This window comes from Calonectris borealis, chromosome 2 (genome assembly GCF_964195595.1).
Source record: "Calonectris borealis chromosome 2, bCalBor7.hap1.2, whole genome shotgun sequence".
Classification (NCBI taxonomy): Eukaryota; Metazoa; Chordata; class Aves; order Procellariiformes; family Procellariidae; genus Calonectris; species Calonectris borealis.
In genome coordinates this window covers 135,391,013-135,416,180 of record NC_134313.1, presented here as the reverse complement: position 1 = coordinate 135,416,180, position 25,168 = coordinate 135,391,013, and the positions used below count along the sequence as shown (strand labels likewise).

General features: G+C 40.3%; 1 protein-coding gene across 2 annotated transcripts in view; it reads right to left on the bottom strand.

Moving 5' to 3' along the window:
• IGF2BP3 (insulin like growth factor 2 mRNA binding protein 3) overlaps window positions 1–25,168 on the bottom strand; it is a 116,655-nt gene that overhangs the window by 6,045 nt on the left and 85,442 nt on the right. The window contains exons 8-12 of one of the 2 annotated variants that reach the window (XM_075143587.1): window positions 24,900–25,022; window positions 22,468–22,603; window positions 20,716–20,847; window positions 4,956–5,075; window positions 684–758 (exon numbers count right to left, since the gene is read on the bottom strand). In XM_075143587.1, the coding sequence (XP_074999688.1) occupies window positions 684–758; window positions 4,956–5,075; window positions 20,716–20,847; window positions 22,468–22,603; window positions 24,900–25,022 (586 nt within the window). The remainder of the gene's footprint in view (window positions 1–683; window positions 759–4,955; window positions 5,076–20,715; window positions 20,848–22,467; window positions 22,604–24,899; window positions 25,023–25,168) is intronic. The other variant, XM_075143588.1, reaches the window with a different exon arrangement.

Here is a 25,168-nt window from a genome sequence, read left to right as displayed (position 1 = left end):
AGGACATGAACTCTCAAGTGACTTGCTACCTGCTCTGGGCCTCATCTGTGATGAGGCCAGGCTGCTGCACTGAGCTGTCTGCATCACTCCTAACGTGGTCAACTCCTTTTGGGGTAACTAGATTTATCCCTTGGCACTTAAGGCAGAAGGCCACTCCAGAACTCAATTTGAACATAAATGGGATAATAAGGTTGAGTATCTCCTTGTAGCTGTAGTGGAAATACAATTAGAAATCTTGCATTTATCCGTAGAGCTACCCAAAAAGCGTTTTCCATTTGGCACGCACCAGTAACCTGGGAAGACTCAGTCTCTCATCTTGTCAGCTTTGTTATTTCAATTAAACACACTAAACTGTTGCATGTACTAAGACAGGCTAGAAAGACTGAACTATTGTGCTTGTAGATCAAAGGGAAAATTAGGAATGTAATATGGCCATATTTTCATGCTAGACTTGTTTCTAACTTACATGAAACTCCCGCCAGTTTTCAGGTGACCAGAACATGGCCTCTGATAGTACTGTATTACTCATATTCATGTAAGATACCTTTTGGCAAAAGGAAAGCAAAAATCAAGTTTACTAAAATTCTGAATAAAATGGTGCTTGGAACCAAGTGTTTTGTTTTCAATTTTGTCCCTTACAATCCAGAGGCCTCTACAGACTGACAAGTTTTTATATGTTGTACCTTGAACTGAGCTTCTGGAGGTCCAGTGATGATAACCATTCTCAGCTTGGCATCTGGTCCTTCAGCAGGGGCAATCTGGAATGGATAAACATAGCTTTTGGTAGCTGTCTTTTGAAGGAATAGTTTAAAGCCACCTCCTCCCCATTTCAGTCTCACATTCTGTTCAAGAGTGAAAAATTATTCGTTACAGCAGCAGCATTACACTTCAGTCATGACGGATTTGTTCGCTTTAAAGTGCATTAATTAGCTATAAGGAAATACGGAGAAATTGGCTAAACCATAAGCAAATTTACTTCTGAAAATTAAAGGCATAGCTACTCATCCACATATGGCAAAATCCCACAAGCTATTTTCATGTGGCTATGAGTGATGTAAGACATGTAGCCTTCAAAAAGACAAGTATGGTTAATAGACCGAGATTCTCATCCCTACCCACTAACTCAAATAGTCTTTCTAACAAGTTTTGCTCATTAGCAAAAGTTTGCGTCCATCCCCCTGAGAATAGAAGACCACTTTACTGTTGTAACTAATCAGATCCAAAACATTCCTCTATGCTGGACAATGAGTTCGCAGTTTCCAAGGGGTTTGTATCTACAGACATTTGTGAGACCCAAATAAAAATTAAGCTCCACCAGAGCTGAGACAGAGACGCCTGTAGGGTCTTTAGCAGTTCATGTCACCACAAAAGTAAGATTTCTGTGGGTGTTGTTCTCAGACTCCAGTGGCATTAAATAATTCAAACTAGCCTCTGACATTCTGGATGAATCTTTTGTTTATCACAACTGACATTTCCATTGTTGCATCTAGTATTACATAGCCGCTGTTGAATGGGCAATATATTAAACACTACAGGATTTCATCTTAGCTGTTGGCATAGGGATGTTATTCATATTTAACAGCTGTAGTTTATTTCAGACAAATTACCAGTCACCATGCATCATTTTCACTAAAGAATTTTGCTAACCAAAGTTTATATAATTATTCTTATTGTACCCTAAGATGGAGAAGACATTACATACTAGTTATCTGGTTTGCATATTTATTTTTCATACGATTTCTGCATTCCAATTGGCTATATCTAAAAATACACATTCATTTTACAGCAGTACATTTATATGACATGACATTGTGGTAAGGGCAAGCACAGACTAAATCCATTCATTCTTTAGAACACAAGTATTTTAGAGGGGCAAAATTTCGAGGCACATTTGGAGGCAGCTGACTGAATAATAGAGCTCAGCTTGACAATTGCCATTCATGTAAAGTGGACATTGTAGTTTGCCTCTCAGTCACCTCATGTTTTCTTAGTGAACACCAGCGCCTTTATTGAAATTTTAGGAAAAATATTTCCCGTCAAGCCTTCGTTACATTTTACACATGTTTAAATGTTCTGGGACATTTCTTGTTTTGCTTTTATCTTAGAGCATCCTGTTCTCAGCAGCTGGAGTAAAACATGGCTGAGGGCTGTGAAAGAAACGTGTACTGACTAACATTTCAAGGTCTGAAGGGGCAACCTAAGAGACTTCAATGTTAATTTTGTTTGTCTGCTCTTGGAAGGAGAAGTTATATACATACAAATAGTATCCAAGTGGTGAGTTTTTAACTTCTGAGAGAAATAGTTTTATATTCCTAATCGGAAAACAACCGGTCTTCCATATGCCAAGTCACAAGCTGACAACTTCATACACCCAAAACCTATAATGCTCATACCAACTCCTTCAGAGACAGGAAGGGCTACTCTGGCAATAATTTATAAGCAAGGAGATGCCAATGCTTCCCAGCAGGTCCCAGCACTGTAGTACAGGGTGGGCAGCAGAGAGCCCAGAAATCTCTGCCTGGCTCCGTTGCTGAATAATTCAGTCTGCTGGAGCCCCACACTGAGCCATTACCAAGCAATGACCCCCGGCATAGGGACAAAACCTGAGCTCATCAACAGCCACGTGCACCTCTGAAGTGATGGGATGGACACCGCAGCCTTAGGCGGAACCCTTATGCATCTGTAGTTTATTTAGTCTTATTTCGTGGCTAACGAGTTTCATCAGATCTACAAAGCTCAGCACGAGCACAAAGATGCATGGGGATGTAAAACATTTTCATCTGTAACAATCTACAGCACAACTCAAAACAAGATCAGTGTCATGCACAAAGACTTACTTCCTCCACAAAGTACGATTACTACAGTTCGGCAAGTTAAGAGTTACTCAGGCAGCACTCTCTCCAACTCTTAGCTAAAAGCACAAATTCCTTGATGATTCACAATTTTTTTATTTTGCTTAAAAGTTACAATAAAGGGCAAGTTGTCAACACGAGGGAAGTTCAGAAGTTTTGAATAAGTTAGTAGTAACTGTCATATTTAACACTTTACTTTCACACAGAAGCCAGCGTGCTGCTCTATATTGTTCTGTCAGATTACAGATGAAGTTGCATTTTTATTTTAATTGATAAGCATACATGCAACATACCCTGTATCTGTACAGTTCTGTTAAGATTTAATCCTATTTCCACAAAAATCTTCTTTACTTTATTCCTACTGAAGGAACAAAAGACCAGAGCTTTAGCAAACTTTTAACTGAATTTCAATTAATACAGATATGTTAAATGCGTTAGGTAGAGGGGTGCCAGCCAGTAGAGGAAGCCTGAGGCCACTGTTAGCCAGATGCGTGAGAAACATGGGAAACTCCCTTTCCACTAAACTGTCTTCCAAGGACCAACTAAAGAACTAGTTTGGACGGGTTCTTGGAGGTCCAGGTTATTTCACATTTCTCTCTCCACCTAGCAGTACCTTCCATATGCCACTTAATCTTTAGATACAAACTATGGGGGAATGGAGAGAGAAAGAGGAAATACATGTGATACACCACACCTCCATGCAAGACAAATTTAATAAGGAAAAATCAACACCTCTCACTTTCTTCTATTCCATTTTTTCCCCTAAATGTATGATTATTAGTGGTCTACTAATGTAAACCATCTGGGTAGTATAACAACTATTTTATGTACTGCTCAGTAAAGGATGGAATTGGGCAGCGTGCCAGTTGGTTGACTGGCCAGTAAATGGATCGGCATTCGGCAAACCACACACAAGACTCATTCATCAGGGCTCCCCAATTATGTTGCTCTGCACACTTACATGAACACCTTCCAAGCCAAGCCCAGCCTCACTGGCTTCACCAAGCTCAACTCAGCATAGCCAGCTCCTGCCCCTCTGCCCCGACCTTTGGCAGATCCCTGCCATAGCACTCACTAAAGAGGACACATCTCCTGAGCAAAAAAGAGAACTGAGAAGAAAAAGTTTGCTTCATCTGTGCAATGTCAATCTAACAGCACATAACAAAGCTACACACTGTTTTTTTGCTTTTTGTTTGGGTTTTGGTGTTTTGTTTGGTTTTTTGTTGTTGTTGTTGGTTTGGGGGGTTTTGGGGGGTTTTGTTTGTTTGTTTGTTTTACTTTTTTCTTTTTTAATTTAGGCCAAAACATTATCTTTACAGCACAGAATAGCAGAACTGGCTACTTAAAAGAAAAAAGCTCAAGCATCTAGAGAAGATACTTGTGGTTACAATGGCATTCGTAGCAGAAACCCAAGGCCCTCCTACAACTGCAAGTGGTACTAACCCCTATACGCAGCCAAAGAGGATTTCACCAAATTGACTAAAATTCAAACTTAAGCTTCCATTAGGTCAACCTCTGCACACCGTCTTGTTTTTAGCTACACTGAGGCAGTCAACGCACAAACAGCTGGATGTTAAAGCAGGGTGCCGAAGTAAACACGATGTTAAAGAACTGACCGACCCCAGGAGCTTGGAGTACACGGGTGATTTTAAAACACGAATGCTTTGGCGTGGAGCCATCTGAGCTTGACAGCCCAGACCGATCCATCTGGACAGAGCAAGAGCGGCCACAGCAGTAGGAGACTTCACCTGTACTGCTGTTTTTAGAAGGGGAATTTACCTCGCCAATTTTGACTTCACCAAAAGCAAGAAGAAAGCCTTTAAGCACTGCGTCATTAAGACTTAAGCCTGTTTCTAAGAAATTGAGACCACCAAAGTAGTTTTCTTTGCAGCTTAGATTTCACACCTCAGGAGACGTTTGAAAACATGCTTCTAATTATCTTGTCTCAAGGAAGATTAAAAGATGATTTATAAACAAATGTACCATTTATCACATCACATTCTAAGCACGGAGTGGGGGAGGACATTCACGAAAACACGGCTTGTGCAAACTTGCTGAAAGTGTCATGTAGAATAGACAGAAAGTTAGTCAGTGTAATAATACCTTAATAGATGCGCCTGCAAAACGAGAAAGTTGTTTGATGTGCTGTCCCTGCTTGCCAATAATAGCTCCAACTGCCAAGGCTGGGATGAACAGATGAACAGTCTCAGACTCGGGCTGTTGCTGTGGGGAAGAACGAAATATGCAGTGAATGTTTTTGAACATCACGAATCAGACTGACAGAAAAACGGGTACGGAACAGGCATGCATGGAAATGAGGGGGAAATCTTATGATGCCCTGTGATGTCTAAATATTAAGGGTCTGGCTTTTTCTGGGAATCATGAAATTCACAGAACATGAAAGAACAGTTTGAGCCAAAAGAGGATTCTTTCATCTTTTATAAAATACTTGCCATTTTAATGCTTAGAGTTTTAAAAAACGGTTGAGGTGTTGCTTTTTTGCGAGGCTTTCATTCTTACCTGTCGCTGTCTGGATTCTCTTCCACATGCAAGACTCTGCAGATGAGGCTGCTACAAGCAGAGGGGCTACAGCCTGAGCAGGCAAACTCTTTCTAGTTTTCCTAGTTATTTTTTTAATTTTAGATTGTGCTGAGAGCGGCACAAAAAGCCTCAGAGTTACATATATGCTACAATTTCCTTTGTGTGGGAGTGATCTGGAATGATAGCCAGCTTGAAAACTGCCAGCGATTCCTCCTGTGTAACATTATGCAACAGTTGGAGCCTTGGCAGCAGGCCTCAAGCAGGCTAGTAAATTAAACGCCAGATTAGGCGTTCTTAAAAGCGAGAGGACCCTAACATTGCACCCACTGGATATCAGGCTCCACTGAAGCTTCCTATTGCTTTCAAGCAGACTGCAGCTGGAGAGCGCAACATAACACTTGAGATCCTCTCTACGTGCTGCATAGCGATGATCGAACTGCAGGGTTACATATGCCACAATAAGCCATAACGCTCGTCTCGGGCTAACGGAGCACCGCCGAGTACCCGCTATGCCACCGTACCATTAATCCATCCACTTACATCAGGGTTACTTCTCAAAATCTTTTCACACAAGCCTTTCTTTGAACTAGGAGGTATTTAAGAACCCCCCCTTTAAAGCATTTCTTCTTCTATGTAGCCCTCTTACGTATTTTCAAAATCTGTTTTGCTCATCCTCAAAAAGACAAAGCCAACAAGCCCTTTTCCCGCAGGGGTATTTGAAGACAACGCAGCCGTCCTCACTTTCTCAGTGCCCACCATGCAGACCAGCCCGAGCACCAGCGAGCAGAGCACGTGGGACCAACCATGCTCATTTAGCTTTGTTCACTTGTATAATTTGGTAGGGATACATACCCACATACGGAAGCTCACCGAAACAGCTTTTTCTGGGATATTTTCAGAAAAAGATATGCTATATGCAACACAAAGCAAAAAGCAGCTGCAATCCTAAAAAAGCTATCTCCACTTATTTTTAAATTTCAGTAACTTCTTTCAAGGGGAAGCAAAGTCCCAGTGCATTAATCGTAAACAAATCAGAACAAAATGCTTGTTTCCAAGTTTTACCACTTTATTTTTGGTAAACACAAGTCAATTGTAACCTCAGGGGAAATAAATTCCAGGCACAGCTCCATGTACCAGGTGAAGAAACCCCAAAATAGGATATTGAGAATAGAAACACATTCTGCCAGTCGCTTTAGGTGATCGCTACAGTTGCACAATTTACCCCGTGTTTTCACACGTATGAGGCATCAGAATTCACAGTCAGTTTATCCTGGTTTAAACCCACGTTTTCCCTGGACACAAGTTGCAGCCCTCCAGACCCAGCCTCCCCAATGCCCTGTGTGGTTTGTGGCCAGCAGGACTGCAGATCCAGCTGATTTTTAAGGCAGGCAGTGGCTCCCTGACCCGAATAACCAGAGAGCCACACAAGCGGCAGTCCTGCAACAAGGGAGGAAGCAACAACAATTCGGTCAGGGCATGGGAAAAGGTGGGAACACTCCTTTTAATCTGCCTACAGATCAGTTTAAAACGATCTCAAAACTACGCCCTGAAACTACATTTTTGTAATGAAAGATACCAGTCACTTCAGTATATATGTTAAACTGCTTTCCAGAAGATTACTCATTTTCTCCTCTTATTATTACAAACATCCTGTGAGTGTACTCATAGCAAGTCCTTTTACATGTTCATTGTGAATCCAGCAAGATTTCCAGTAATTTGGAAATGCTACTGTAGGTCCTTTGTTGATCTCACCACTTTGGAAAACTGTTTCTAAATGGATACATGTTCATGAGGCATTTCGTTTTTTCCGGTTGTGTTGCAAGGGCCCATACTAACTGCACTGGGTGTAGAGACAACCTCTCTTTCCGATCCAGGTGCAGACAGCTTAGCCACCCCTTGCTCCCTCATCTCCTTGACCCCTACCTTCCATTGTCCACGCATGCTCCAGCTCCTGCAAAAGTCCACTGCCAAAGTTTTCCCTCCCACATGCAACTCCAGCCACCCTCTTCCAGCTAAACTTTGAACTAACGCACACAAACTTTCCAGCTAATTCACAACACTGCTATGCATTAAACATGTAACTTGACTTGGTTTTCAAGAATTTACGCAGCTTCTACCTAAACCCACCTCCAGACACATTTCTCTACCATAGAAACAAATCAAGCTTCATTACTGTTGTTTGCAGATATTTCCTGCCTTCCCTCTGTTGCCCATCTGCCTGCAGCACATTTTCCCCTCTTCTTCTCAAAGCTTGATTTCAAGCCACTTTCTTGGCTAGATTCAATTCACCACTGAAATTCCTTTCTGCTGCCTCACCCTTAAACATGAAACATAGGCAGCAAAGGCAACGGAAGACAGAAGATGTACATGTGTCTTTCCAACTATACAGTCAGCTCACTCTAGCGCTCTCCCCCTATCCCTCCTCATAATTTTGACTTGTTGATACATTACAACTTCTTTTTCCCTAAAGGACTTTTTTTATTATTTTTGTGTGAGTGAGTGAGGTTCTTTAACATCAAACTTCTATTTTGGTGTAATAGTGACATATGTTTACTAAGGAACAGTGGTGAATCTGTCGATACTGAACTGTTTGTACATTGTCATTTTTCAAATTCTTGTCTGCAGAAGCACTTTGGCACCTACATACAACCAAATTCATCTCCAGTATAACATCATGCAGGATTTCAAGAAATGATGTCCCTTTCCTTACCCACTTTTTTTTTTTGAGTGGATTTTTAACCACTCAAAAAACCATACCGTTTGATTTGTTTTAAAGCATGAACATCAAAACCAACAGCTCTTTCTTTTTTCTTCTGGCAGAAATCAAGTCTAGCTAAAGCTTTTAAGAGAGTATCATAACACCAAGTTCAATTTATTATCTGTCCACCTCCTTACCCACAATAATTTTAAAGTCCTTTTGTATTTACTGGAAGACTATCCTCCAAAAGAAACACATCAAAACGTAATGCAATGACTACACCACCCATCAATCTTCCAGATGCTTCTGGGGATCTCAGGATGGAAGAAAATCAACTATAATTTAATCTTCCCCATGCCATGCCACATAAGTCATAGAGCTTTCCAGGAACTTCTAGCATGAGTTATATCAGAAATAGATTCCTAGATCTTAAACATATGTTAGAAGCACTAAATTTAGGGAACTAATTTCCCACTGTGTGGAATCTGAGCTTCAACGTTCACTCCCTTAACAAGGCCAAGTTTGCTTAAACATGTACTTAAAATTTAAAACCTAAAATATATATGTGTATATATATCTTGGAGAATATCTGTCTGTACTGACTCTAGAGAGCGTCCTGCAGTTCATCTCTTTTACTTCATAATTTTAAGGGCCTTAACAGTATATTATAAAATTTAACATTTAGACTGAAAAGTATTTAAGTAGGGTACATTCGTTACTGAAGTTGTAAAGTTCATTAAGTCATGGAATTAGTCATGAACTAATTTTTGACAACAGTAAGGTCTCCTGTACATGGAGAATTCTGTGCATTTTTCTCCTCTTCCCCATTCACTTTATTTTCCCCCCATATAAGAAAATAGTTTATTCAAGCCCAGCCCTAGGAACTGAAAGAAATGTGGAAAAAAAAATCTTTTAAAATAGTAACCTAGGTTCTCCAAGATGTATGGTCCATATGTCCACCCTAATACATGAGTAACTGTCTCAGAGGTTTGTGATGCATAGACCACCTCTTCTGCCTTAGCAATATTTGTGAGATGGGTCAGGACTAGTCCACCCTAACATTGAACAGGTCCAAACAGTATAAAGCAAGCTACATATTCTTCTAGGCGGTGGGGTGGGAGGCCTGCATACACTTGAGGAATATGGCTTTGGGGAGAGAAATTTCTGTCTCATGTAGCTGGGGCACACAGTGAGACAACACCAGAATGTTCACTCAGATGGAGAATTTAGTTTCTTAGGGGAAAAAAAAAATAGAAAAGAGCTCCAGAAACGATTCAGAAACTGAAATTTCTTAGTTCTAAGAAACAGATTCTTGAAGAGCATGGTGACCAGAAACAATTAATTCAGTTCATAAATAGCTGATAATACTTGCTTTGTTTCTACAAAAATCAGTATGCTTTAAACACAAAACAGGCTTGATAAGGAATTTTCATCTATATCCAGCACATTTAACTAATGAAAACAATTTTAAATGCTGGTTTTGTTCATTAATTGGATTCCAATTTCCATCCAAATGTAGCCTGATGAAAATCAGAAGTTAAAAATTAATAAGCAAATAAGAAAAGCACCATTCATCATTTTTTAACAGAAAATGGAAAAAATACATTAACCAAAGCAAATGGTAAACTGCATACTTGTTTAAATAGAAAGATATATTCACTATGTTAGCAAAGGGTAGCTGTGGTGGTACAGACTACACTAAGGCTTTCAGAAAGGTAACTAAAGTACAGATGTAAACCTTGATAAGTCAACTTAACTCAGATTTCCTACTTGCTCATTTAAATCCTGATTGAAAACAGTGATCTAACAGAGAGATGTAAATTAATCTACCCCATTGGATGAAGCTAAGCAACTGCTTCTGCACAGCAGTAGCTCTAATGTTTTAGACTAGTCCAACTCTTTTTCCTGTAGCAGCTTGGATACACCTCCTTCCATACATCCCGCAAGTCCCTGAACACCAGCCATCTGTCCCTAGCCTAAGAGCCCATACCAACTATTTCTTTTTTTTTTTTCTTAAAAAAAAAAAATCTATTACTCCTTTTTAAAATTCCCACAACCTCCATCCAAGCTCTAGCCCAATCTGTTCCTAAATCCTCTAGCCCCTGGCTGCTTCCCCATTACACTGGGGTTGCCTGGAGCCCCTTCTTCACTGCAGGTACTATCAGGATGGTCCCCTTCACTCCAAACAGACTCTGCAGCCCTACAGAAGATTTTCCCAGGAGAATCACTTCTCTGCTGCCATCCCTACCACGTTATAGCTCATTCTTAGCAAACCGGCTTAGCAGAGACGTCATTTCTCAGTTTCCAGAGCCTCAGCTGGGGTGCGGGCTCTTCCCCTCCTTGGGATATTGCCCCGTGCCCTTCAGCACGAGGGCTACTGCTCCACACCAGAGCTAGAAGCTGAGGACTCCCAGCCAAGCAAATTTGCAGATTCACTCTTCTTTCTGCAGCTCTTGCTTGCAGAGTTAGAAAGACCTGTAGAGCCCAACAGACTGCCCTTGGGGTAAGCTTCCTGCCAAGGCCTGGTGCGTCAGTCCTACAAACCGCCCAAAATCACACACAAGGAGAACTTTTCCCTTACCTGATAGATCATCAGAAAGAAAAGCATTCCTCCTCATCTTCCACTTGCATAACAGTCAAAGCATGGCCAGCCAAGGGTGAAAACTCCGAAAAATAAAGCTGTGATTCTTCAGCTAGATGGTGGTAGGTAAAGAAGTAGGCCCCAAACCACCAGAAGCGAGGGAGTGGACATTGTATTCAGGGAATGGTATTTAAAAACAAAACCAAAAACAAAACACACAAAAAACCAAAACAAACCCAAACAACATACACACACACACAAAAAAAAAAAGGAATTTTGCCTCTTCCCCAAGATGAACCCCCCTCTCTTGCTTTCAGCTGACGCTGCTGCTAGGTCCGTCCGCGGTTCCCTCAGTCAGTATGAGCATGTAATCCCACCCATTGCAGGGCTAGTACGGGGACATGTTTGTTACTTATGTGTCCCTCGTGTTAACTTGAGCATTAATCTCAGTCTTTTTCCGCGTGTTAACTTGAGCATTAATCTCAGTCTTTTTCCGCAAGCCTGCCAACAGTACAAATTTTTTTCCAGTCAGTTTTTAAGTGTCTCCATAGACCCCTTGCTCCATCAAATGTATGTGGTTGGTAAATCCATGGCAACATTTGGGATAAGGTTGTAAATCTTTTAAAATATTGTACCCACTGAAGTAAAAAGGATTTTGTGCCAGACGTCAATGGGAGCAGAATCAGATCTTTGCTGGTTTCTGAGCCCATTATGCATCTCCAGTACATGTTTTCATTTACTCTAAATGCGTTGCAAATGAGTTACCTTAGGATGAGACATTTATTTTAAGTCACAAAGTCATGTTATCCATTTCTAGCCAGCATCAGTTTTTTCAGCTGTGAGGGAAATAATTAAAACTATTTTAAGACTGCATGGGACAGTCTCAGCCAATGTTTGGCTACCATCTAGCCTAGTGGGTTATTGGTATTTTTTTGTTTTTAAACAGTAAACAAATCCACTTTGTAAAGTAAAAAATTACAACCAGTAGATGACTGCATTAAGAAGTTCTCTTTTGCCATCCTCCCCCTTCCCAACTACCATGACCACCATCATCAATGCAAGGCAGATTTACAGATTACTCACTTGGTCTTCATACCCTAAGCTTTGTCAGGAAGTGAGGTATCGTTTTATTCAAACCCTCTACCAGACCCAAAGCCAAAATTTAAACCATGTTTTTGCAATGCACTGTGAAGAATTATCCTGGCCTACAGCTATACTAAATGCTCTTATTTATTTAGTAATAAAAACTTGCAGCAAGGGGAAACCAACATTTAGCCAAGTATCCTTGAAGACATTCCAGTAGGATTCAATGCATTAATAAAAAATAAGCTTTTCACACCGGTGAAAGAAATCCTAGTGTATTCATTTTCCAATACTAACACTAAAAGTTTAAGCCTTCGTTGGAAACAAGAGGCTCATTAAGGACAACTTATTTAAAGTCTTGGTAGATAGGTCTAACGTGATCCACAGTTTTACAACATCCTTGCAAATACCTCTTGGGTCACCATCTTGTACATCAGCTCAAGTGGTGCTGCCAGCGTAGGTTAACGAACTGAAGCCTGAGCTCCCCCCACCCTTCGAGCTTTTCAGGTTTATTTAGAACAGATTTAAGTCCATGCTGTAAGTCTAAAACCTTCTGCTATATTTGCTACCTGAAAAGCCAGAACTACACTCAGAAGGTAACAGAGTTCTTCCCTGCTGAATTCAGTCAGTCAAGAGCTAGCAAAACGTAACTTAAAAGAAGCAACCTGTATTTTTAACTTCTTTCCGGACACCTTGGAGCATCACCCATTTTCCCATGCCACCATCCACCCAGCGCTTCATCTTCACGGGAACGCCGGACTGATGCGAGAGGCAGGAGTGATTTCCAAGTACGACAAGGAACTCCCCCGCAGCAGCTTCAACATCATGCTTGCAGCAACTTTCTCTTAGTGCGGCCAGGAGCTCATCACACCACCTCCCTCCCCATCCGCGTCTCTGGGCTGGCAACCTGCTGTGTTCAGAGCAGAGCTGTCTCCCCCTTACCCTACGAGCATACTGCTGCACTGTGTAAGAAACACTCGTGTCACAAGATGAACCAAGAGCACGACCCTTTCTGAGGCAATCAGCCCACAGCAAGGCCATGCAGCTCTGCCTCTCCCCTCAGTCCTGGACAGCCAGAAAGTACATCATGTGAGTGGGAGCCCTCTGTCCAGCTAGCTGAGCTGGTCCTCTCCTCTTGGTTGAAAACCTAAGAAATAACCCCCTGTCTGCATTTCCAATTTGGGGACTATTGCATTTCAACACCTGAAACTCAAACACAGCTGGTTATTACACAATGGTCAGTACCTTAAGTGAGATGCTACTAAAATCATCTCACTTAGTACTACTCACTCCACTTCTTGGCTCTCAACTTTAGTACTTTTCATCACCATCGTCTTCTACCTGGCAAGCCATGGGGATCTCCTCAGACTACTAGAAGTCACTAACAGGACCACACCTATCAGAAGTGTTTCCAACATGAAAACCTAGCCAGGAATGAGGGGGTAGAAATCACAGAAGCAGAGAAGGAACATTTTCTGGCAGGCTGGCTATAAGGCATTTCACAAGCAGGAACAGGTCTGACATATTTCTGAACATGGCATGAACTTTTTGTTTTTGCAAAATCTGATTGGCCACAATGCCAGAAAAAGCAATCTGCCACCTTTTATTCTGGATAGACAGCCAAAAGCAGAAATCAACATAAGGAACAGATTGTGAAACTACGTAAGCAGGAATTTTGCTGGTCATTCACAAGCATCAAACATAGGTATTTGGTGTTGCAACACTGCACGACCACCAAAACAAAAGTGCTTATGTACAGAAACACTTCCACTTCAAAAATCGTGGCTGTGACACACCAGCCACATGGGTACTCCAGACTCCTAGAAGTTGCCCATGAAATCTGTGGCTTTAAAAGATACAGGTACTCATCAGCTCTGGTTTACAAAGACACTGCTCTCAGATTCCTTGGCAGCTGCAGGAAAAACAGGTTGTGAAAACACAGAAAGGTCACTTATTTTTCCATCATGTTTAACGAACAAACAAACCAGAGATGGAGCCAGCTACACCAGAATGAGGACTTGACCTATTTCTGTTTTGGGCCTGAAGGAGCTCAGCACACTCTAGTAATAAAATATTATTTGGCACCTTAAGGAATTAAATTTCCCATTTAGATTAACATTCAGAAGATGCTGAGCCTAGTATTTAGAGCTTGGGAGTCTAAGGTGTTCAACGGAACACCGATTAAATCATCTTCCCACGACAAGAATCTGGGAGCAGGGGACTAACACAAGTTCTTATCTCTTGTCCCAAGGAACTACAAGTATCACTACAAGTATTCAAACCTACAGTGAGGAAGAAGCCATTTTTATTTTAAAAAGTGTGCATTACTAGTTAGCAAGTGATGCTATTTGCGTTATGACCTCAGAACTGTAAAAAGAGCTATTAAGAATAACTGGAGGCTTCAACACCTCAGAAAAAATACCAGCTGTCAACTTGCCAGATCTTTGTACATCATACAGTGCCAATTGAATTTTTGCTTCCCTCACGGGGGGCCAAGTCCATCTCCAGAGGCAGAATAGTTTCTGATTACTCTGGACATGGGTCTCTGCCAACACAGCATGGTAGGAGCAGGAGACTTCAAGGCAGTAGGAGGACCAACCATTTTCTCCACAGGGCAGAACAATCCCACAATGTTATGCACCATGGAGCAAATTTCTTTGTTGTCAGAAATGCATCATTAATGAATTTAAGAAACTAAGCAGCAGGAAAGGTGTATTCAAGGCACTGAGGTTACAATCTTCAAAAGAAGTCTAGTTAGCTGGCAATGTTTTTTTTCAGACAATGCTGTTGTCCTATAGTGCCCTCCTCAAGACTGTGTGCGCTGCACATGCATGGTTTTCATTTCACTGATATAAAACCATTTTGTAAAAACACTGGCAAATCCTTATTCACCCCCCAAAACCACATCCTCTTTTGGCTGTAGGACAGCTCCTCAAAAAATCATCTACTGCTTAACAAGCTAGCCAAATTAGGGCAAAGCCATTTATGACTACACACATTATAGATGTACATACATTACTACCCCGGGTAGTTTAGATGTAACAGTTGCACAAGCTAATCCTATCACACCCAGACATCCAAAGGAGCCCAACTCCACCAAGTAAGAGTCAAAGTACCTGGGAACATAGGACAGTTTTTCCTCTTCCTTGTCTCTCATCTATGCTCAGGGCATCAAATGAAGGCCCTCAATGAAGCAATTTTTCATTTTAAATTACTTTTCTTTCCTGCCAAAAGCACAATACAGTTATTTCTTCTCTTACATCTATGCGATATAGAAGATCTCTTCTTTACTATTATTATTTAAGAAAATTATTGGAGAATAAAGAAGGAATTTCTCTCTTGACCACAACATCTTCTAAGGAGAAAGTTTTCCATTGGCATGTTCCTCACCTGCAACAAAAAGCTTCAAGAGATGGCAAAAAGAATAAAGGAAAACAACCTATCAGCCTAGCTGTACAAGACTTTTTTTGTCATCGGAAAAAGGTGGTTTGATTTCTTGGTTTTGTTTACTGTAGCAAACTACCTTTTTTTCTTTCTTTTTTTTTTTTCCCTTCCTAGAAGCTTCTGTGTATATCACATAACCCAAAAATTAACTGTGAGGCTAAAGAAAAGGTTAGAAAGAGTGCATCTTGAGGGTAGAGCTTCAAGAAGCTACAACAAGTGTGCAAAAATACCAGTAGAGAAAGCAGTCCTACTGCGAGCAGAGGAACATCTCTTCACCTTAGCTAACTTTCACACAGTTGAAGAGAAGTTCAGCTGTGTCTTACAGGACCTTACAGGTGCAGGAGAGCAGCTGTCGTGAACTCCTCATGTGGAGGAAAGCTGTCTACTTCTCACCTTACTATATGTTTGAGTACACCTACCATGCGGCAGACAGAGAGAATTAATTCTACCGCCCTGTTTCAGGATATTCAAGGGCAGGATGAGCTCTCCACAGATTAGTCCTCCTTGCCCCATGCCCTTGGGATGTCAAATTTCAGACCCAAAGGCTACAAAAGAAATGCAGTCAGATGTACAATTAAACATGCAAAGTTTCAATTATAAAAGGAAGGGTGCAACCCGCTTAACCCCAGTAGTATTTAATTGCATGACTGTATCAGTTGAACTCCAAGACAAGGATATCTTGTTTGTTTGGAGCTTTAAAATCTTCAGTGTTGCATGAGAACAAGCTTCTATTCTTGAGAGACAAGTATGTGCATATTCTCCCCAAAGTTCAGAAGACAGAAGCAACAACTTCATCAAAACAGCTTTGAGCAGTACAACACTACATCTGAAGCAGTTTGGCTAGGATATTTTCTAAAACATTTTTTGTGGCAACATATCTTCTGGAAAACATAAGCACAGGGCATATTCACTTCTGCAGAATCTTACTCTCCTCCTCATCCAAATCCCAATTCTTCGTGCAAGTGCTTAGCTCATGACATTCATTACGAGTGACACTGGGCAGACTAATGAGACTATTTGCAATTGTGTCACAATTGCAACACACACAAGCACTTAAGTGCAGAGTTAAGGAGAAAGATTTAAGGGTAAACAGAAAGTAGTGGTTCTCCAGGCCCAAAAGCAGCTGGACGAGACATCAGCTACAAATAGGCACAGAAAGGCTACCAGTCCTTAGTATGGTCACACAAGGGCACACATTCATCAAAAAAACCCCATTAGTTTTATCATATCACCAGGATCATAAGAGTAAAATCATGCCCATTTGTCAGTAAAAAGAACTTTTAACTCCTAATACTCTTAACTGAGACATTTCTTAAGTCCTACTTTTTCCTCAAACCTTAAAATATTTCAATGATTCCCACATGTTCCGATTTACTTGTCTTTTAGGAGGCCAGAGAAAAATACACAGATCTTGGATTTTTGCAAGAGACAGGAAAACTCAGGAATCGAAATACAATATGCAATTCCATTGCATCCCTTTTAAATGACTACACAAAATAAGTGCTTTAAACAGGCAAACAGAGCTTGGACTTTGCAAATAAATTATACAGTTGCAATATCAAGAATTGTTGCTAGTGATAGGTAAATAAATATATAAAAAAGAATGGTTACCCTGCACCAGGTGTGGTGCTCAGACATTGTTTGCCACATGCAGTGGACATGTGCACCCATACGTGTGTTTATATCTGTAAAAAGGCAGATACCAAGGACAGCCTGTGCCTTCCTCTACTGCCAGGACAAAGGGTAAAGCAACAATCAGATTCTTAGTGAGACAGAAACTGCATCTCATTAGATTAAATTAGATGAGGCTCTATGCAATAAGACTGGTGTATAACACCAGTGTCAACTGTCGTGGAGATGGGCCATAGAGAATGAGGTATATCAGTTACATGGAAATTGTTCTCATGAACATGACCCAGTCCAAGGAGCTAAATCCAAACCAGTATTTGATAACATTGCTATCTCCTAAGTTTGTGACACTGAACTATTCCTGAAGCAGCTGGAGAACAGTGTTTATGCTCTTGTCAAATATGCCTTAAAGATTTGCATGAAGAGGGAGAGGATGAAGCATCACACAGCACACATTAACACAGCTAAAACTACCTGATTACTCAGTCCCAAGCTCCTGAAAACTCAGTTTTAGGAATACTTGGCTACGGCTGTATATATGGGTGTTCAGGCCTGTCACTTTAAGCTTTGGCAATGTAACAAAATCCTAGATCTGTTTACTATGCAGATTTTTCTCTTTCCACCCATATAAAAAAGCAGCATCAGGAATGTGACAGACACTTGTTTCAATAATTGACACCTCTCTTTGGGACCTACACAAGGTCACAGCAACACCTCGTCACTGGGAAACTGTACATATGAAGGATCAGCTCCATACGGAAACTCTTCTGCAAATGCCCAAAGCTCACCCACCTACCTCTTCTGACCCAAGGGAAAACCACTTGTGAGTCCATCCCCACAACAAGGTGAAGAGAAGGTCCAAACATTCAAAGATATTCAAACAAAAGTTTCATAACCCTCAGGCATATCATAGTAGGGTCCCAAGGCTCACTATATGGTTTGTAAGCACACATTCACAAAAGGACTTCAAGTGACATTAGATGCCAAGAAGCCCCTGATGATGGTGTAGCTGAAATTGCTGAGGAACACACCTTTGCTCAGTCAAACAAACAGGAGGCAGGGAAGAGCCACTCATGTCCAGCCCTGAGCAGAAGGCAAAATTTGCACTGACAAAAAGAAGCAAGACAGCAGCAGGATACACTTCTTATAACTTGATGCCAGCAGTGTTTTCAGAAAGGATTTTCAGCTGCCTGAAAGGGATATCCTCAATGCCAGCTAACCAGTGCTCCCCAAGCGTACAAGGACATTCACTCAAATCAAGCTAAAGGGACTTGGGTTGCTCAAATGCTTTTGCCAAAACAAGGAACTTGGTAATGAATTGCTTATAGGTAAATAGACATAAAGCCTCCCTGTGATTTCTTCATTAATGCTTCTTCCAAGACCTTCTTCCCCTGAAGCCTCTTTTACTCACACAGATTTTTATTTTATTTTATTAAATCCCTTATGAGCTCTCCTAGATCCCCCTCTGCAGTTACTTTTAGCCTTTCAAATTGTCTCCATTTCTTCTTCAAAATATAGCCAGCCCTTTTGTTTTGCTCTTTTTACTTCTACACTACCCTATTTAATCAGCGTCTTAAAAATTGTTCTACTAGGAAAAAAAAAATTAGACAAGAGGAGTAAAACTCAGAAATTACAGAAACTAACTTCATACACAAACAAGATTTTAAAGTCTTTATCCAATAAAATAAAAAAAATTAAAAATGGAAACTTTGTTTTCTGGAAAACTGCATCCATTAAAAGATAAATTCATACTTTTCCTTGTTTTCCTCTGCCCAGAAAGGGACAGCTACTCCATGTAATCTGAGGGGCTAACTTGCCTGAAGCCCACAGAACCACCTGCTCTTTTCCAGGTAAGATCACATGTAAGTAAGAAAAGGTGAGATAGTTTCAATTGTTTATGCTTTTGTTTCAGAAGCCCTTAGTATCTGGTTCAGGGGCTGTCTTGGTACCACCCCAAGCTCCACAAAAGCTTATTCAGGGGACTGAGCAAACAGCATGAACAGGAGCAAGAGAGTTGAGATAGTGTGGTCCTTCCAACTGCAAAGTTTCTATGCTTCTACACAATGACACTTGTTTCTTGATGCCTTTTTCCAGATGTTGCCACTATCCTATTTCCAGAAACCTGGAAACTGCCAGAGATCCTAGCAGGCCAAAACACGTGCGTCTGGGGGGGATAAAGGTGCACTAGCAACAGAGGGACGGACAGGAATAAGATTGAAACCACCAAATTCAGCACTGTTTAGAGGTGCATATTTAAAGGAAAAGCAAGAAAGAACCACAACAAAAGGAAAAAGTGGGAAAGAAATGAAAATAAACCAGTGAGGAACAGAACTATAGGCTTACAGTATGAATCTCAAGAATAGCAAAGTAGCTTGCAAATCTGGAGTAAAAAAGAAAAAGCTACGCTTTTCATTACCACTAAAGTAAAGAAAGTTATATACTGTTAACAAATCACCTCTAGTTTCTCTTAAAAAAGAAGAAATAAATTGAGGCAATCCATTACCACATATGGCATTTTATACAATACAATGAAGCAGAAACGTGTATTTTTTAGTTTAGTCTGCCACTCTAATCAAAGTGCAGAGGGAATGGCGGGGGAAGAATTTTTTTGTCATAAATAGAGGCACTGCTATTAGCAATAAAATAACTGAGTATAAAGATATTACTGTTGTAGTTTTCATTGGAGCACTTTTTCCTGATAAAGCCACTATTATACTCAATATAGTTTATAATACATTCATAACACCCAAGTTGTTCATTCCCACAAACAATGCTATGAGTGTGGAATTTTTCCTGTTCCTTGCAGTGACATTTTCTTGGCTTCTTCCTCTGGGAAAAATATTGAGGCAACAACTTCCCCTTAGTGCAATATATATAGACCCACTTGAGTTATTTGATAAAGTTCAGTGTCCTGTGATGCATTTTCACTCTTCTAGATCATGAAGAGTCTCAGATTTAGCTCTCTAGGTGTTACTGTTGAGCAAAGAAGAGGGCAAAGTCAGCCACGTCAGAGTTTGTAAAGCTCCGTTATCCACTTGTTAGAGTTTATTTTGAAAATTCATCTTTCATTGAGTTGCTAACAACAATCACCACCAGAAACAGGGAAGAGACATGAAAAATCACCTTCTCTGTGTAATGAGGTTGTCTTTTCTTGAATAGCAGAGCACCATCTCCTTCCAGAAAGACTTTGGAGCTTTCTGATACAACAAATTGTCTTCTGCTCCACAGCAAAAGACCTCATTTATGATTACTAATCAGCACTGGATTTGAATAAGATTCTATTGAACTTTTTCACATATTTCTTAGAGAGCAATGTGGCAAGTAAATCACAGCTTTCTGGAGATTAATCTATGTGATTTAAATCCTATATATTTAGCAATACTGCATTTCAACAGGGCTTGTACATTTATAAAACTACTACATTCAAACAAACATTTTAGCTACATATAGATCCCCGCTTTATGAAGAGAGATCATTTTTTTTCCTTCCATATCAACAGGAATACAATTGCAGACTAGCATTATTAATTGCAAATTCCAGCAATTTTTAAATTCCATTTTATATGAGATTTCTTTCTGTAATAATTCAAGTTCTCTAGAAAATAGGATCTAACACTTCTCTAAGAAACACCATTTTCTGGTTTCACTGAGCATTTCCCTAAGTGACCAATGAATGCCTGCTCCCAACTGCAGCCACATGAAATATTTTCAGTATGCAAGCAGGAAGACAGACAACATTTAGAAAACTGACAGAACACAGCTACTAAAACACCGTTCCCAGATCTTTGAGGTAATTTGGCAACAATACAGCGAACTGATTAGAACAGCAGCATTGTACAGATTAGTATTACCATCCACTAACCATCCAAAATCAGAGACTTCCCTTACCCCAAATGGTGGATACGAAGCAGCAGCAGCAGCAGAGGCAACACTCACTGCAGGAGGTGGTATTCCTGAAGAAGAGGGTGGGAACAGACCCAAGGCATTCAGATTTAATCCAGGAATTAAATGTGCTTGAAGCTGCAATGGCAGAAGAGTCATTTAAGATTTACAATCCTGGTTATAAACTTTAATCAAAATCCTAGTTGGCATAGGCTATTAACCTTTTGAGAAGATGTCAGCATGTTATTTAAAAAAAAACTTTCATCTCCATTACCCCAAGGACTCTGCTTCAAACCTATTTCCCAGACATAGGCACAGACCAGTAACATTAAAAACACGTAGTAGGAAAGGCAGCTGGGAATCACTTGCTACAACTTAATCAGTGAAACATATGACAAATTTTATAGCAAGGAATTCAGGCAATAGTACAATTTACTTTCCGAGTGAACAAAATTATCAGAGAAATAATATAATAATTTTGGCTTTATACTAAAAAGACAGCCCTGTAGAAACAGAGAAAGCCCATGCACAAGCCCTGACTTTTCATTCTCTGGGGGTATAATGCCACACTATAACCCCATCCTCCGTCCTGTGAAGATAAGCCAATCATGAGACACCAAAAAAAAAAATCCCAAAACTTCACCAACTAAAAAACTACCCTAATCACTAGAAATTAAACTTGAAATCTGTACAGTAACAGAGGTAGTTTTCTGGTTACTACACTTTTGCCAAACAGCAAAGCAACCTCAAGCTCACCCCATGTTCCTGTTCACTATCTCAAGCAAAAATGTACCACTATAAAATATTTTATTGTGTCCTTGTGTGTAGTTTGTGTCCTGCAATTTGCTTACAGGATGGGATGGAAGGGAAAAGTGGAGAGAATATTCTCAACAGCCAGTAGGAAAACCATGAAGAACAGCCATTTCTAGAAAATCAGAGACTACTGTAAATTGAAAAAAATATTTCCAGTCTGATTCTAGACCATAAGATCTGGATACACACACAAAAAGCTCTTCATAGCGTATCAAAAATCTCAATCATTTCTCAATATGCATTAGTAATACTTTGGCAAACTAATGAGGTGTGTTGTTTTTATTATATAATCACCAATCATCTTTGAATAACTAAATGCCTTTATCATCTATATCAAGAAAAACCTTAATAAAGCCTTCTTAAATTAAATAATTCAAAGCAGGAGAGATTCTTCTTCCATATGTTGTTATGCTTTTAACATGAAGAGACTGGGAATCATTACTTTAAGAAATATATACAAACTAGAGCACATAAACCACAATAGTACATAAACACACATTCCCTTAGGTTTTTGCAAAGTGAAACGCTCATTCATTTCCTCAATCTAAATCAATTTCTCAGTTCCCCTACTCAAAACAAAGCAGAAAAAGCCTTCATTAAAATAGCATACATACATCAATTAATAATAAAAAACCTTGCCCAAGCCCCCCGAATTAATACAAGAGGCAACAGAGAGAGTTGCAAGAGGGAAATTCTGATATGATATTAGGAAAAAAATTTTCACCATGAGAACAGTGAGACAGGGCACAGGCTGCCCAGAGAGATTGTGGACTTTCTACCCATGGAGATGTTCAAGAGGGGACGAGTCCCTGCACAACTTCATTGAACTTTGAAGCACACCCTATATTGAGCAACCCCTTGACTGGGCCAGGTGACCTCCCCCTCACACCTAAATCTTTCCGTAGTTCTGGTTCCAGAAAGGGCCCACGCCACAAGACAACTCACATTCATAGCAGCAATATCATTTTCATAGGACTCCCTGATTTTCTTCATAATTTCTTCCTCAGCCTTGGCACAAGTTTCAATACTGCCTTTAACTGTAATGGTCCTTTCCGGATTATAGAGTGTCAAGTCCTGCAATCTGCAAATGAAACAGAAGCACAGTTAATTAGCAAACAGCAGAGGGTAATCCAGGTTTATTATTCGAGCGCGATGACATCCGAATGTGTCGAGTTTGCCCTCCAAAGAGCGTAGTATTGATTCATAACAGGACTCAAACACAGTTCTCAGAGAATCTGGAGAAACTCTGTCCTCACAGCAAACGCAACAAAAACCACCACAGCAAGGGTTGGCATCAGATGGTTGAGATGTGCTTGGGTGCAACACAAGATGGAAGCCATCACACTCTGTAGGGACATGAGCTGCAGAGCAGTGCAGCACCGTTCGGCTTCGCACTCCACACCAGCCCTACCAACAGAGAGAGGGCTTCAGACATTTTAGACATCCCAGAAAGACAGACCATGAGAAACTTACTTTCTTTGAGAACAATAGTGGATTCCTTAAGGAAGGAGGGGAAAAAAGCCCAACCCTCAGTGAAACTGCAGGAGAGCCTCCAAATCCTCATAACGGGAAAACCAAAAGCTGTGTGCAAGTCAACATTTGCTGCGAAACACTAGTAACTCCTCAGGGAAAATGAAAGGGTTACAGCATTAAACCAGTGCTTTGTTAGGGAGAGAGGAAGAAGCATGCAAGGCTTGCTTTCTTGCACAGCAGGCAGCGTGGCAACCTGCACATCTCAGTTAAGCAGTGGCAAGCACGAAATGCATCCACAAAGCAATCCTGAAGTTTCCAGTGTGCGAGCACTGAGTTACTGCCTCAGGAAGGAAAGTGGTGGAAAACACCCCAAAGAAGAGAGGAAACACTTTCCCAAACCAGCTGCCTTACTTTAAAACTTTATGGATAAGCTTACCAAAAAGCCTAAATGAAGAGATCAGGAGAAAGACTAATTAGACAAAGCAGAATCAATGGGCATATATGCTCTCTTCTATGTACCGATTAAACCAGGCAACTTCATGGGGCTATTTCAGGCATCACATGACAAGTATAATCTTGAAGCCAAGATTTTAATGCAAATAAACCATTAACTTGCTAAATTAAAAAATACTGTGTGAGTGTTTACAGACAATGTGTTATTTGTGTCATCATCAATAAAGACAAGTTGGTTTCATGGAATGAAGACCATTATCCCATTTACCCTGTACATATTTTTTTTTCCTTTAAGAAATAGCATTCTGTGTACTGTTTGCAAACAAAGTGTTTATGCCAACACATTTAAGAGAGCATGCTGGCCTTACAAAACCTATTCTTGAAACATTCTTATTTGGGTGCTTTTTCTCCAATTCATTTGCTTCTTTTCCACAGACTAATTCCATAAACGTTTACATACCTTCAGGAAGGTCTCGGGTTCTTTCATCCAATTTTGAATTTCCTCTTTTTGGAGGAACCTCATTCACTCTTACCTTCCTTGCCTTCATTTGAGCTATTTACTGCAATACACTTTTTTTTTTGTCTCCTGCATGTATTCACACCTCTTCATACATCTTTATGTGTCTTCCAAACTTTCTGCCTCTCCTACAGTCTATAAGCCTTATTCTCACCCTTTCTGGCTAAAGCCTTAGTCAAAGATGCCCTCAAATACTTGGAAGTTCACACCAGAGTATTCATTATTCAGAACAGGAGGTTCTCTGAAGATACTGCTCCAGGGTAAAACTACTATTAACAGCCAAGCTTCTACAGAGATGTTGATCTAATCAGTGATTTGCAGATTTCCAGTGAAGGTGAAAACTCCTGTTTAATCTCAGCTAAATTTGAACAGGTCTCAATTACCTTCACAAACTCACAGACTAAAAGCTATTACTTTGAAGCAGACTAGTCAATGTATCCCAGTTTGGCTGCTGGCAGCCAAGAGGGACAAAACTGCTACTAAAAATACTCTTTTCAGTATTCATTTGCTTTATTTCCTTCCCTCTTGTCCAAAAATCTAACCTATACCTAAACATCCCTAGTTTCACTCATTTTCACACATAGCTCAGAACTGATCCAGGCTTATAGTTTAAAACACTCATCATTACATATGGTATAATATGTTAAAAACAACCAACACTTAAAATATAGTCTAACACAGGCTCCACATAGCCTATGTTATTTTTAGGCTTGCTCTTGACTGAGTCTACAACGAAGACTCACTGTTTACATTGAATTTAACTGAGCTTAAGTAACAGTTTAATCCACATTATGGAAAGGCCTCCAAAAGGCTGTTATCTCAGCCTTCAAAAGACACATAATATTTTTGTAAGAACTCTGTACCTGAATGTACCGCAGCAGCATTGCTGCTATTGGAGACATCTCACCAAAAGATTAGGCCACCGAAAACTTACGGAGATATCGTGATTTTAGTATCTGTGTCCTGTTCAATTTTCTTCAGATTTCTTCCTTCTTTGCCAATAAGTCGGCCAACAAAGTTGTTATGTGCCAATATCTTCAAGGGAATTTCTTCTGTACTGTAATGGAGGTTACACCCAGTGAGACTTTTGGAGACCAGACTGCAAGTTTTTATGCATGTTATGGATAAATTTTATTTTCATAGAAATGTCTACAAATCCCATTCACTTACACATGTTTATACTAGATGCAGAACAAGTCCAAG